This window comes from Carassius carassius, chromosome 4, assembly GCF_963082965.1.
Source record: "Carassius carassius chromosome 4, fCarCar2.1, whole genome shotgun sequence".
NCBI classification, from domain to species: domain Eukaryota; kingdom Metazoa; phylum Chordata; class Actinopteri; order Cypriniformes; family Cyprinidae; genus Carassius; species Carassius carassius.
In genome coordinates, this window is record NC_081758.1 from 24,466,050 (window position 1) to 24,482,340 (window position 16,291).

At 36.7% G+C, this 16,291-nt stretch overlaps 2 protein-coding genes across 3 annotated transcripts in view; both read right to left on the reverse strand.

The window, feature by feature from the left end:
- The window catches only part of LOC132139572 (sodium/calcium exchanger 2-like), a 36,005-nt gene extending 25,755 nt beyond the window's left edge, over nucleotides 1-10,250 (reverse strand). For both annotated transcript variants that reach the window (XM_059548034.1, XM_059548033.1), the window contains exons 1-2: nucleotides 10,126-10,250; nucleotides 5,828-5,988 (exon numbers count right to left, since the gene is read on the reverse strand). The gene's annotated coding sequence lies outside the window, so the exon portion shown is untranslated. The remainder of the gene's footprint in view (nucleotides 1-5,827; nucleotides 5,989-10,125) is intronic.
- A 786-nt stretch (nucleotides 10,251-11,036) lies between these two features.
- On the reverse strand, nucleotides 11,037-13,859 carry LOC132130593 (F-box only protein 50-like). The gene is made up of 6 exons (XM_059542350.1): nucleotides 13,499-13,859; nucleotides 12,451-12,537; nucleotides 12,121-12,217; nucleotides 11,960-12,055; nucleotides 11,453-11,591; nucleotides 11,037-11,364 (listed from the first exon to the last, which is right to left on the reverse strand). Exons 1-6 carry the CDS (start codon nucleotides 13,641-13,643, stop codon nucleotides 11,215-11,217), a joined length of 714 nt encoding a protein of 237 aa, XP_059398333.1. The 5' UTR covers nucleotides 13,644-13,859; the 3' UTR covers nucleotides 11,037-11,214.
- Nucleotides 13,860-16,291: the final 2,432 nt, after the last annotated feature.

Genomic DNA, 16,291 nt, shown 5'->3' on the forward strand with positions numbered 1-16,291 from the left:
TGGACTGGCAGCAGTGGCACCATTAAAATGAAAGTAAATGAAAGATATACTGTAAATACACATCAGGCTTTCAGCTTTAAATAAGTAAAATATATATAAACTAATAACTACAGGGAATACCAATGTTTGCAGAGCTGTAAAAGAAAAGTATTTTATATAAAAATTACCATAAAAAGTAACTTAAATACAAACAGAGAGAGAAAAAGAGAAACAGACAGTAATATTCAAAAATAAAGATAAACACACTGGGGGGCAGGGGGCAGTATGTTTTTAACTGATTAAAAGGGACAAAGACATTTATAATGTTACAAAATTCTATTCAAATGTTTAAAGAGTTTTAAACAAATGCTGTACTTCTGATTAATCAAAAGAACCTGAAATAATGCACAAAAATTAAGCAGCACAACTGTTTTCAACATTGATAAATAGTAATAAGAATTGTTTCTTGAGCAGCAAATCAGCATATTAACTAATTTCTGAAGGATCATGTGACACTGAAGACTGGAGTAATGATGCTGGAAATTCAGCTTTGATCACAGAAATGAAATATTCTAAGAGAAAATTTATATTTCAATTTTAATCTTAATTGTCCTAAAATCTATATATTAAAGGCGCAATATGTAATTTTTCTGCTTTAAAAATAGCAGATATCACTATATCTATGTTATATATATTTTTTAGTTGTGTACTTACATTATCCCGACAGTTTCCACAAACTTTCAAATCCGGAGAAAATTATAGTTTAATTAGAAGACACGGCACGTTTCTTTATTTCCGTTTTGTCGCCCGTCTATGGTGTCATATAAACTTTGACCCCTCTAGTTTATCTAACTTCCTGCGGAACCGCCAAATACAAAGGTGAACAGAAGCAAAGACGAGACGAAGAAGAAAAAGTAGTAGCTATCCTTGATCGAGACTATTATATTTTATATTTATATTGTTTATATTCGTATTTATACCTCAATCAATAACTTAGTTATGGATCATGATTATGCTTTGCCTGCACGTTCTGTGAAGCGCAAACGTACGGGTGAAATAAATGACCTGAGAAGGTTTTGGGACAAGAGAAGAAACGAGACACGGGTAAATATTGGAGTTGCATTTCCAAGATAGAGAGAGCTTCGTGACAAGCTGAAACTACAGAGAGATGCTTGCATTCTAATAAACAGGTATGCATCCATTCAGCTAACTATATCTATCCGTATATTTTGTGAAACGATGATGTCTTGTGTAAAACGCAGACGGACTAGCTCTCATGTAGAGTATAATGTAAATCTACATGTGTTCTATATCTAGCTGGATAAAGTAGCTTCAAATGCAGTTCACTATCTTGTTCGATATCATAGTATAAACGTAGCCTAATTATAATTATTAACGAAAGGCAACCGTGTTTTTTTAACATATATTACTACTAGCTAGATGGAATATTTATTTGATAGGGGTCTGATAATTCATATATCTCTCCATTCGTTCGAAAATACGTGATTGTCAAAATACTAAGGCCGGTGACACACTGGCTGCGTGGCGTCTCTGCTACGTGCCAGAAGTGTGGCGGCTGCCTCGCGTTTTCTGTGTCTTTACACCAGAACCGTGCCTGACGCGGCGCGCTGCTGCTGCTGTAGGTGACATAGAGTGTGCAGACCACCGACAGACCAGGATCTTGTCTTCATGACAACAATATCTATACTTCATGTTGAACATAAATATAAAGCCTACTGATAAAGGACACGTCAACAGTATTGACGGCAAAATAGACGATGTTTGATAGGTGCAATATTTGAAAATCGATAATTATTTATTTATTTTTTAAAGTACATTTATATCTGAATTTATGTCAACCTATAGACTTTCAAACATCAAAATGTCATGAATTAATATGTATTTGTGTACAAAATTACATATAAACATATTTTCCTATTATATTTTGCCTGGAAACGCTTCCAACACACTTGCGTGTCGCGTGAAAAATAGGCGTCGGTTCGATTTCTAGCATGCACGCGTTTTCCGGAGACGCGCGTCTCACGCAGGCAGTCTGCAAGCTCTAACCTATTAACATGGGAGCCGAATTAAAAACTGACACGCCACGTATCCAGTGTGTCACCGTCCTCAGTTAAAATGAGTGAGGAATGTGGGGAGCGACAGAGCACGTGTTCCAATGAACAACAACTCCCATGAGCCTACGCTCTTTCCCGACGTCATCAAAGTACGTCTTATGTTATTATTTTGATTGAGTGACCCCTGGTGGCCAAAAATCCCATACTGTACATTTAAATATGATGAATTTCAATAGAGTGCTGACATGCAGCAAAAGCTCTGACATAACACATCTGTTTATACATTTTTCATCTTTATTTCTCCAATTCTTTTTTCCTCTAATCGTTTCTTCATGTCAACCGTCACCTGTGTGGTAGAGATTGAGAGTGACATGCTGGACTGAACCATGTGGTCATATTTCACTTTCTAGGCTGCACTATGGTTACCTGGACCTCAGCTTTACTGTGCTACTCTACACCACTGTTCAAAAATAGCCTACGTATATGAAAGTGTCTTGTATGATTTTGTAGATGTTGGGTGACGCTGCATATGATTAATTGTATATGTGTCTAAGTGAGCATGTATACATTTAATCCCTTACAGTTATGCATGTGTATGTTTGTGTGCAGGTAAGTGTGTGTGTGTGCTGAAACAGAAATGTCTCTGATTACTACGATGACACTGTTTCAGTCTGTCAGTGCCGCTGATAAGTGATTGGCTGGATTGGCTTACACACAGAGCTCTGACGGCTTAATAGGTGTTAGCACCTTTTAGTGGTTAAGATTACCACCACAAGAGAGAGAAAGTGACAGAGGGAGACAGAGAGGGAGATAGAGGGAGAAAAGGAGAGGATCTGTTCTAGGAAACGTGAGAGTGACAAAGGAAAATTAAGAGGACGGTCAGGTAAAGTGAAAGGTGATGAAACAGCCACAGTTTTACTAAATGCCTAATTTTCAGCTGATTTGCTACAATAAACATTTAACAACATTTAATAATTAATTTATAATGGTTATAATGTTGGCACCACTCTTAAAAAAACAATCAAGTTTAACTTAATTTATTCAGAGTTTAGTCAACATCCATTGAATCTTCAATAAAGATTCCACAAATTCATTTTCAATTCTTAGCCACACTGACAACTACTGAGCTGCTGCTGCCCTGTGGATTGAGTGTGCTTTAACACCTTCTCTCTCTCTCTAGGAGGCTCTATCATATTTTTGCCATCCAATATTGATTACACACACATTTATACACACTTGACTACATAATAGTGAAAGAAAAATGTAAAACAAATGACCTAGAGTTGTGTAAAGCAGCCACATACACAAACACTCACATAAAGCATGATATACTGTATACTGTACCTCGCCATAGTATTAACACAACAAAGCTGTCCTTTATAAACACTACAAACAATACAAATCCAAACACACAACAACAAAAAATAAAGTTGTATGCACAGTTACTTTTTATTTCTCTAGTATTTATGATATTTTGGATCAGTGCAGAAAGGTTCAAAGACACTGTAAAAGTCTGCCAGCATTCTAATGCTTTGCTTTAACAAATTAGTTTAGGTAATAACGAATCCTTAAATCGGTCACAGAATTCTCTCATAACATCAATAAATCACAGTAAGTCAACATTATTTTACTGTCCATGTGTGTCCCTAAAACAAAAAATCATTTAAGCCAGTCTTTTAAAATTCAGTACTAGAACACAGTGTTCCAGCTGTCTCCAAAGAACACCTACCAATGAGGTAAACACACACACACACACACACACTGTGATCAGAGATCTGCTTTCAGTATCGATACACCATAATCTTAGTACATTGCCCTCTCTTTTCTCATTACTCACCACCAGCACACACACACAAACACCTCTAATTATCACCAACTTCATATATAGCTGTCATTAAAAACACTAAACTAGAACTGTAACAACTTAGCAAATTACAACAAAGAAGAATGTGCCACATAAATGTAAATTATGTTCACAGTAGCATTAATAAATCTGGTGTCAGTATGCTGAATGGGGGATCAAGCATTTTTATTACTATCCACATTAAAACAGTGCTGCTTAATATTTTTGTGGAAAACCTGATACAAGTTCAAAAGAACAGCATTTGTTAGCAATAAAAATCTTTTGTCAAGTCACCTTTATTTATATAGCGCTTTAAACAAAATACATTGCGTCAAAGCAACTGAACAACATTCATTAGGAAAACAGTGTTAATAATGCAAAAATGATAGTTAAAGGCAGTTCATCATTGAATTCAGTGATGTCATCTCTGTTCAGTTAAATAGTGTCTATGCATTTATTTGCAATCAAGTCAACGATATCGCTGTAGATGAAGTGACCCCAACTAAGCAAGCCAGAGGCGACAGCGGCAAGGAACCGAAACTCCATCGGTGACAGAATGGAGAAAAAAACCTTGGGAGAAACCAGGCTCAGTTGGGGGGCCAGTTCTCCTCTGACCAGACGAAACCAGTAGTTCAATTCCAGGCTGCAGCAAAGTCAGATTGTGCAGAAGAATCATCTATTTCCTGTGGTCTTGTCCTGGTGGTCCTCTGAGACAAGGTCTTTACAGGGGATCTGTATCTGGGGCTCTAGTTGTCCTGGTCTCCGCTGTCTTTCAGGGCAATAGAGGTCCTTTCCAGGTGTTGATCCAGCATCTGGTCTGGATACGTACTGGATCCGGACAATATGTATGTCTCTACTGTCACTTTAAAGCAATTTTTTATCAATTCAATGGATCCTGATGATGATGCATGTTAAATTTGACATCAGCTTGTAAATTATTTTATTTATTTATTTTTGGTTGTAGCAAAATAAATATTTTTTTTTAACCAAATGTTTTTATACAAGCATCTGCTCTGACATGGTATTTTAATCAGAACCACACACAGTCATGTGTACACACACTCACCAGGGCACAAGCACACAGTTGGTGCAAGTGACTGACACACTAACATGGGCATTGAGAAACTCAACTCTTGCTTTCATGGTCTCCATCCATGCATTAAATAATTAACCTGTTGCAGATCAATCTAAGATGAGGTGGTTAACTGGTGACATATTTAGATCAAGTGTTCGGATTGGAAACTGTGTGCGATCATTTGATCTGGAACCACATTATTGATCTGCTGCAGTTTTGCATGTTGCATATTACATGTTCCTCTATAAGTGGCACGCACCAAGCAGATCACTTCACAGATCTAACATAAGACAAAGACGAAGCAGATCAACAGGCGTGCACATGTAAGGCCAGCATTCATGCTCACACATACATAGACAAATAAACCAGACTGCATTAATCTGAGAGAGACACACATACAGTACATACACACTGATCAGACTGCGGAAGGAAGGCTGAGAGCTCAGGTCTTGTGGTGTGTGTTACGGTGGCCCCTCATCCTGGCCAGCGTTACTCTAGAAGGATCTGCAGTCTCAACTTCACCCGCCACTCATCACGACACTGCCATTATGCAATATTTAGCACAGCACTCACACACCAGATACACACTCATACTGTCAGTCTAAAATGCATTATGTCTGACCAGTACACTTGAACATAAACTTCTGGACTGGAAGTTTGAAAAGACTGGAATAATAAATAATATAAAACATTTGTGATTGAGATTCATGAGCACCTATACAGGAGCTGTTGACCATTTGGTTAAGATGACATTTGCTATTGACATTTTGATTTCCTCTCAAACTCTTCAATGAAACACAGAATTTGTAAATGCAGTTGAGGCAGCTCAAGTCAAAACAATATCAAATGACTTACTAGTGCCTCATGGGGTGGTATTTTGAGGTGGGTGGACTCGGGTAACCTCAAGAGGTAAGATTCAGGTAGAGCTCTGAGTGAGAGCTAAAGTGATAGCAAGACTTCAGCAGCAGCTACAGAGTTTCAGCTCAGGACCCACAGAGTTGCATTATCATCCCACTCTGAAAGAGATGAACAGGATGTCAAGAGTGTACCTGTGTAGGAAGCTGTTGGTACAAGCACACCAAAGAAAATGTAGTGAACAACAACCTGCATGTCATATACACATATTAATACATTGGAAACATAGAATGATGAAATGTAGAGTACATGTATACTACAGTTAATGTCTGATTTTATTCAGCAAGGATGCATTAAATTAATCAAAAGTGAGAGTAAAAAAATCATTTTTTGAAAAAAATTAATTTCATATAAATGCTGTTCATTTGAACTTTTTATTCATCAAAGAACTCTAAAATATTATTTTTGTTTCCACAAAAATATTAAGCAGCACAATCATTTTCAGCATTGATAATAATAATGATAAGAAATGCTTCTTGAGCATCAAATCAGCATATTATGCCGGGCACACACTGCATGAAGTCATTGAGTCGCTGCTTTTATCACACTGCATGACTTTCTGGGGTACCATCTATATATATATATATATATATATATATATATATATATATATATATATATATATATATATATATATATATATATATATATATTTTTTTTTTTTTTATTAACAAGAATATGAAGGAGAATATGTGACACTTAAGGTAAAGCACTTAAGGTAAATGCTGCTGAAAATGTACCTTCTCCATCACAGGCATAAATTACATTTCAAAATATATTAAAATAGAAAACGGTTGTTTTAAATTGAAACAATACTATATAATATTACTGTTTTATCAAATACATGCAGCCTTGCTGAGCATAAGCGACTTCTTTCAAACGAATTACTAAGAACATTTATTCAACATTTCATTTAAGCATGACTAGCATAATTATTTACAAATGAATTCTTGTTCTTCTCAGGTCTTATATTACAAAATATAAAGTATTAACAGTATGCTGAAATACTGGCCAGTATAATAAATTGTAAATGTTACAGATAACAACAAATAAATAGCCATTATTCTAAATATATAATACATAGTTTAAATGCTACAAGGAAATTTAATGTACAGTATAAAAGATAGATAAATAGTCTCTTTAAAATATTTTCTGCAAGTGCTCATAATGATAATGGGGGGAGCACTTGGATGCTGGTTAGATTCAGAACAGAACTCAGAGAGTTATAACCAATACTTTTTGAACGATTAGTTGGGTGTTAAATAAGACAGTTTGTTGCACATTTCCAAGTAGCATTAAAAATTATTTGTTTCAAGAAATTAACTTTTTCCACAGCTCTGCTATCATTACATGTTTCCATGTGGTGTAAAAGCAAATTGCTGTTTAAGGGTTAAATATTTGCCATGATTTATCGCCATCCCTTTAAGTTAGTGCTGGATAATGCTGTATACCATAAAATAGACGGAAACAATTGAATGTCCAGTATCAGGTGATAGCGGTAAAATTCCCATGACAGACAGATGTGATAACTGAAATTTAATGACATAACATGCTTCCTGACACTCACATGGGCAGCTGTGGCCTAATGGTTAGAGAGTTGGACTTGTAACCCGAAGGTCACAGGTTTGAGTCTCGGTGCTGGTGGGAGGGAGTTAATGAACAGTGCTCTCTTCCACCCTCACTACCCATGGCTAAAGTGCCCTTGAGAACACTATTTATTTGATTTTATTATGTGAGCTGAACCACCATTGATGTCCTCTAATTTATACAGATTTATACTAGCTCAACACTTGTTCTGCCCATATTTCCTCCTGTGCCAGTGAACTCTTAAGAGCTCCATTTCACTCTTACCTCACTCCCTGAGTATCACATTCTGCAGTCAATGTAAACACTGTCCACACATTACACACATTACCTGTCCAAAGAGCAGAAAAAAAAAACCTGTCTGGCTGCGAGCTCAGGGCTACTTAACAAACCACATCCAACTTACCAGCCTAAACACAGAGAAATAAGGTGTGTGTGTGCAAGTGACTGAGAAAGAGGGAAAGAGAGAGAATGGACTATATTAGTAGTGCGTAGAAGTAGCAAAACATTTGCAGACAGAGTAAATCAACAAAACTTTTGTGCTAAAACGTTGAAAGAAGTTGAGTGAAAATAAAAAAACTAAAGCAAAGTTCAAGCCAAGGCGGTTAAACTCATACTACTAGAAGAAAAAAGACCATATCAGGAAAAGGAGGAAGGATTTTTGTGTTTTTCTGTTCTTGAAAGTTTATTAAATTTAGAATTGAAAGGATTTATTTATTTGAATATTTATTATTATTATAAATCTGATGAAAGACTGAAAAAATGTGTTTGTTATAATTTGTTATTGACTGCTTCCTATTTTACTTAATTTAAAATTTAATTTATTTATGTGGCAAAGCTTCATTTTCAGCATCATTACTCCAGTCTTCAGTGTCACATGATCCTTCAGAAATCATTCTAATATACTCATTTGGTGCTCAAGAAACATTTCACATTATTAAGTGTTGAAAACAGATGTGCTGGCATGGATCATTAGTGTATGCACATCTTTGATTCAGCATGTTTATGGTGTATGTCAATGTGCTGCTGTAAAGATGGTCTGCCTTACTGGACTCAAGCCGAGTCTCATGTTACTGTCTCTTACAGAACTTCACGGATACTTTACAGTTTAGAGGTGCCCCTCCATCCCAGGGATGTTAACCACTAACCTGTGTGTGTGTACATGTGCCCATGTGGGAGATGCTGCTATTGGATAGTGTCTGTTGTGCCTGCATTTCTAAGTGATTGCTCTGTAGGAATTTTTGAGAAACAAGAGAATTGTTGAAACACAACACTGGAAAATAGTGTACAGTTAGAAATGCAAATTCTGGGACTGGTGGATGTGAACGTAACTGGAGAGGATCAATGAGTTACTTTCTCTTGCATGGATCTTCTGTCACGTGAACTCACACCTCAAGCATTTTCATCATCATCATCCTTATCACGACTCAATCTCCCTGCAGACACGTTTACCCACATTACTCGCTGACTGCACCAAGGATTGTAACTAAATATTCTGTTTCTTTTTTCCATTTTGAAAGACAACACCTTTTCCGCGCTAGACGGGTTATCAGCTCCACTTTGACCACACACAGACTTCCACCAGACAATTGTGACTTTGATGTAATCCAAGACTTTTAAGCATTACTCTGCTACAGAAATTTTAAACACGCCACTTTATCAGATGAACTATAAACTAGCCGAAAGGACATTTAGTGTCAATTCAGTGGATAATAGCAGAAATTATACATGAATAATAATAAAATTATAATGAGATATTCAAGAGTATTGATGGGGTTGTGCTGTAAAGTTGCCTAGTTAAAATATATAAATCCTGCATTTATAAATTCGGCATTTCAGCCAATCGACTATCCTCAAACTAGTTAATAATAAATATGTTAATAATGTGCTTTAAGGGGACATTATCTGATTCACAGTCAAAACAATAGCCTATAAATTTGACTGAATCAATCACAGTACATTAGGTTATGGCAAGGAATGTTATTCTTCAGAGTCAGATCAGCTGAAGTTAACTGATAGTTGCATTAACTATCCTTACAATCATTGTTAGATCACATAAAAAATCAGCTGGCTAGACTAAAAAAAGATACTCGATCTATCTAGGTTTTCCATCGATGAATTTATAATAGATTAGGCAAGCAGTGAGAGTCAGAGCTGACTAGGGGGTATCTCAGGCCAGGGGTAATTCCCACTCTATCCTATCAGGTAACTTAAATGGTAACATCTAAATACACTAAATTTAAGTAAGTTATATAACTACTGGCGACATCTGATTTCGATTTTTAGAATCAACACCAGGAGAAATAACTGCCCTTTTGCACTTTTTCCTGTGTAGGGTGAAAAAGAAGTCCGATTTTTAGCTTTCAGAGACTCCTGCAGACCTAAGACCTGAGGTTGAGCGGCTCATTAATAACTTGTGTAAAGCAGCCACATACTGAACTACACTTACGACTGGCTACAGGTGCGACTCTATGAGTTAACGGAGTTAATTTCGTTCTGCGGTTAATGACAGCACACACAAAGAAGTTGTCAAGAGCATATTCGTTCCTGACAAATATAACTTTAGTATCAATTAGTAGACTAGTGTGCATGCCATACAACACTTCAAAGCCCCAGTAAGTGTAAGTTTATCTAATTTATTCAACAGAACTTACCTTAACATCTATGGCAGAGTTCAGAATAGACAGACATGACCCGGGGGCAGTAGAAGATGTTGCTCCAGTGCTCAGGAGAGTCGCGCCATTCGCCTACGTGGTGTGTCTGTTTCTGTCCTGAACTAGGCGCGCATCCCAAACAAGCGCGCATCGCCCGGGCGCACAGCGCGCGACAGACTGCGCATCCGCTCAACGCGACGCTCTGATTGGTGCGTCAAACATGTCGCCCTCAAATTACCTGAACACTGGCCTCTACATAAGCAGGAGCAAAGCCAGAGGGTACAATCACCTATATACACAAATATGAGGCTTTGTAAAGTTGATTAACTATTATTAATTATAATAATTGAAAAATAACAATAATTAAAAGCTTTTAAAAACAACGATACTTTAAAGGGATCGCTATTTTTTCTTACAGTAATTGTTCCATGCGAAAATAGATAAATATAGCCTATATTTATAGATATAAATTATTAATATTATACAGTATATATTTTGTTATATACACGTTATATTAAATAGCTATAAAAGTTATACTGTTTGTGAACTGCCCTTAAAATAATTTAGCACAGTAAGCATAGTTACTGCTGTGACCTAAAAAAACATAAATAACATAAATACAACCACTAGCTACTGTCGTCAAAAATAAAAATGACACAAAATGGCAACTAGTTTTGAATTAATAATTACAGTTCATATTCGTTATGATTTTACAGTTGTAAAATAGCTGTAGCAACTATGGTATTTTCACAGAAATGTTTTGTACCATATAATATTTACAGGTCACATCATGTTTGCAATCAGTGAGCTATATCGCCATCTGCTGGCCTTACATACTAAACTATAATGACGCCAACATCGAGTCTAGTGAGTGCTATTGTGAATACATAAAAGAAAACAGTGTCACAAAATGAATGAGGAATGTTTTAATGCATTATTAAGCTGATAGATACATCTTATGAATGTGCAGTTAATACAAAAAATAATAGTAACATTTGAAACAATAGCACTTTGTTCTAAAAAAAACAAGTCTACAGAGTGCTTCAACTCCTACAATGTTATTTATTTATTTATTTGGGTTGTGATGGCTTATTTCACAACGGCTTTGTTGGTCTTGATTATAATCGAGCTGTCTGTGACCTTGGTATTAAAGAATTCAACCATGAACTTGTTCTTCAGTCTGTGGAGGAAGTGAATGTACCTCACTCCCGGCCCATACTTGGAGAATACATGGGAGACCTATACACATAAACGCATGTCACATAATTACCAAATGCTTATTGAATATAAATATATGAATAGATATGTGTATACACGCATGTGTTACCTTTTTCCAGGTGTGTGAGTAGCTCCCCAGGTTCTCCTCAGGGTTATATTTGTGCTGCTTAATGATCGTCTTACCATCAGCACCCAAGAGCTTCACATCAAGCTGATAGATAGATTTATGAAGCTGGCTTTCCTCATACCTACACACGAAGAGAAACACCCAGACATTTTAATTGAAAGTGCATATTAAACCTGTGATTTTGCCTGAAATTAGACATGTCCCTTACACCAATAATTGCAACAATGTAAAACTGTTTCTAAAAAAAAAAAAAAAACAGTTACGTATCACAGATTAAATTGTTCAGCTATGTCAGAAAAAAATTCCTTTGTGCTTTTTCCCATTTTTCTTTAGCTGCGAACCATTTGAAAATCTGAACTAATAAATATGCCAAAAGAGAAAGAGATTGCATAACAGCTAACTCCCTTCGTTAAAACAGCTTTTAACTGACATCCAGTTTACTTTTGCTTACACTGCAAATAACTATTTTTATAACAGGTCATAACTCACCAGTCCTCAATGACTATCTCAGGCTGAAACTCATCCAGCAGTTGGTTCCACAGACCCTCTGCCTTCAGGTCCACACGTTGCTCTAGAGAGAACCAACTGAGATAAAAGTTGAGATCAGTTTTTGTGACAAAGATAATTTTTCTTGCAAAAGTGAGACTCACCTGTACTGAGGTAGCTGACAGACCACTACCCCAGGGGGGATTCTACTAGTGTCATATGGCAAATCTTCTGAACTAGTTTTCCAGCCAGAGAAATTACCTACAATTAGCATCCAGGTACAAGATTCAATCATCTTTTTATTAGCAATCAAAGACATTAAGAATAGCAGATGTTTTGGGTGTAAAGTTCAATCCATTCACAATTTATGTGGTTTTATTTAAAGATGTAACAATAACCTGTGTGTCCATTGCAGTTGATTTAAAATTCAGTAGTGATGAGATCAGTGGCTAGATCTTTAGCCAGCGAACATATGGGTTTGGTTGCTGACTCACCATTGGGCTCAAACTGAGGTAGTTGGTTTGGAGGAGGTGGCACTCCCGAACGACGGGATTCGGGTGGTGGGATGGTGTGCTTTACACCTGGTAGTTGAACGAGAAATAAAAAAAAAAGATGAGTTTGAAATATTTAGCTAAATGAAAAGGTTCCGTTTCTATTGTAGTAACATTTAATTGTGAACAGGTCTACTGTCTTTCAAATTTATATGTAAAATACCCATGTAGCCAAATAATAAAAACATCCATTTAATTTAAAGACAACTTTTGCAGTAGTATTTTAATAAATAGGCTACATGTACAAGAGGCTTATATGCACACGTTCGCTGCTATGTTTTGGCATTGTTTCAGCACTGCATAGATTTAGTTATTATATTCAATATCAAATAACTAAATAGTAGAAATAATATCTTGGAAATGCACATGGATAAACTAAATCCTTTTCCCCCTCTACAGCCACAAAATTATCAATTATCCCAATCTAGATTTAATTATAATTGGCAGAAATGTTCCACAGAGAAAAAAAAAAAAAAAAAAGATGAAGTCATGGCATCTCCTTTTAACATCTTACACTAACAATGTTAGTCAAATTCATATATATTAAGATTTGCCTAATATATAATCACAGATATACAGGATTTGTAACTACAAAGATAATGACACTCCTAGCTGTGCAGTGTTTTTTTTATGTTTTATTAACGTCTACACCTACCCCAGCCATAAATCTACCCTTACAGTAACGCTGATAAATTAAATATTGTTGTTCAGCATGAGAAAAAGGATGCAATATCGATGTTGTCATGTGCAGTAAACCCAGGTTGGAAAGTCTGACGATCAGAGTGACGTTCATGAATGATTTACTGCGACATATTTTTCCTCAATAGTAAAACTGAAGGGTGTTAACAATTTACCCAAGTGACAACCATATCCTCGATCTTCAACATACTATTGCTACTTTATACAGTTACAACAAAGTTCAAACAGAGATTTAATTAAATGATACCGTGCAAAGTAACGCTTGCGAGCCATCATGGTGCGACGTTATTACCGTAAGGCGAGGGGTTCTTCAGTAAATTCCGTTGAAACGGCTTCTTCTCGAACACCGATTTCCAGTCCACGCTGCCAGACATGGGGACACCGTGAGCCCCCAGCTCCCACTGCGAGTCACACTTCAGTTTCCAGTCAGCCGACATTTCAGACTGTTTTCCTCGCAGTCCACCACAGCAGACACACGACTGAGGATTTTATTATGGTCTGCCACGCCCGGAAAACCGGTTCCGAAGAGCCTGCTGCACTTACGCAAGGTAACAGTTACTTTACTGCACTTACTCAAAAGTGAGTCACTGCAGACACGAATGTCAGACAGAGCACCTGAATCTGAACATTGTCATGACACTTAGATTTGATAGTTTTGACCAAAACACAGAATACATAGGGACCTTGTCATGATGCGAGTTGGCATTACGAAAAGAGTTTTCAAAAACTTAATTAGTTATCGATTTTTTATTCACAAGAAATAATAGGTTGTGGCGAAATAGAGCATAATTCATAAGTTGCACTAACTTTTATATACCACACCCAAAAAGACAATATCACGGGTTTATCAAGTCAGCAAAGATTACTCCAAGGCTGCTGCCTGAACAGGCAGGGTTCATTGCATCAACCAAATCCAGTAACTCTTTCAAATAAATGTTACTTAATAGTATCTTGAAAATGCAAATGCATAATTTCATAAGTTCAATAAATAGTCCTAATATATAATAATTAATAATTAAGCTATAGCTCTATTTCTAAGTAAAATAGTGAATATTTGCTAAACACTAATTTCTAAGAGGATTGACCACAAGTTCTCAATGGGATTAAGATCTGGGGAGTTTCCAGGCCATGGACCCAAAATTTCAACATTCTGGTCCCCGAGCCACTTAGTTATCACTTTTGCCTTATGGCACGGTGCTCCATCGTGCTGGAAAATGCATTGTTCTTCACCAAACTGTTGTTGGATTGTTGGAAGAAGTTGCTGTTGGAGGGTGTTTTGGTACCATTCTTTATTCATGGCTGTGTTTTTGGGCAGAATTGTGAGTGAGCCCACTCCCTTGGATGAGAAGCAACCCCACACATGAATGGTGTCAGGATGATTTACTGTTGGCATGACACAGGACTGATGGTAGCGCTCACCTTTTCTTCTCCGGACAAGCCTTTTTCCAGATGCCCCAAACAATCGGAAAGGGGCTTCATCGGAGAATATGACTTTGCCCCAGTCCTCAGCAGTCCATTCACTATACTTTCTGCAGAAGATCAATCTGTCCCTGATGTTTTTTTTGGAGAGAAGTGGCTTCTTTGCTGCCCTTCTTGACACCAGGCCATCTTCCAAAAGTCTTGGCCTCACTGTGCGTGCAGATGCGCTCACACCTGCCTGCTGCCATTCCTGAGCAAGCTCTGCACTGGTGGTACTCCGATCCTGCAGCTGAATCCTCTTTAGGAGACGATCCTGGCGCTTGCTGGACTTTCTTTGACGCCCTGAAGCCTTCTTTACAAGAATTGAACCTCTTTCCTTGAAGTTCTTGATGATCCTATAAATTGTTGATTTAGGTGCAATCTTAGTAGCCACAATATCCTTGCCTGTGAAGCCATTTTTATGCAATGCAATGATGGCTGCACGCGTTTCTTTTCAGGTCACCATGGTTAACAATGGAAGAACAATGATTTCAAGCATCACCCTCTCCAGCCTTGTGCTCGTCAACATTCTCACCTGAGTTAACAAGACGATTACTGAAATGATCTCAGCAGGTCCTTTAATGACAGCAATGAAATGCAGTGGAAAGGTTTTTTTGGGATTAAGTTAATTTTTCTGGCAAAGAAGGACTATGCAATTCATCTGATCACTCTTCATAACATTCTGGAGTATATGCTAATTGCTATTATAAAAACTTAAGCAGCAACTTTTCCAATTTCCAATATTTATGTAATTCTCAAAATTTTTGGCCACGACTGTACACATATTATGTATTTTCTTCATTACTTATCCTCAGTCACAACCTGTGATATTATAGGCAGATGAGCAAAAGAGCACAGACCAACCAAGCTAACATAAAAAAAAAGCGTCTGGATGACCTTCTCAAACACATCCTCTTCAGTTGTTGTTTCATTCAAACCGATTACCGATATAACGCCGTTTCTGAAATCCTGAACCTTGCCAAATAGGCCTGGGGACTTTTTAAGCAATCTGAAGACACACCAAACCAGCTGCCTTCATAAGGATCCACCCAGAACCTCCTATTAATCATAAACATTCTCACAAACCCTTCATTGTTAAGTGTTTTTTTCAGTTTCCTGTGTTGCTTTCTGATGTTGCAACTCAGTAATACTCAGAGTCAAGGTTAGTTTTGCAGGCTATAATTTTATGAACTGAGTTGGTGCATTTTCCAGAGGTAAAACTAACATGAGCTTGTAGAAAAAAGGAGGAAAAAATGAACAACAGAAATGTTCTGTGAAAAATTAAAATACCCAAACATGGTAACACTTTAGAATACTGTTTCTTACTTACTACATAACTAATAAGGAATTATTGAAGAACTAACAGGTGATTATTCATTAACACTTAACTCACTACTGTTAACTACTAAGAAAGATGTGTTAACTAATCAGTATGTAATATAATTTTATGATTGTGTTAAGTAACAGTTAATAGCTAATCAGTAACTAATATATTCTGTCATACCTCCTTAAGAACTACTATTAATTATCTACTAGTTAAGGTTCAAGAAAAATAATAATGAAATAACTACTACTGAACAGTTACTGTATACGCAAAAAAAAAAACACTATAATAATCAGGCTGTGT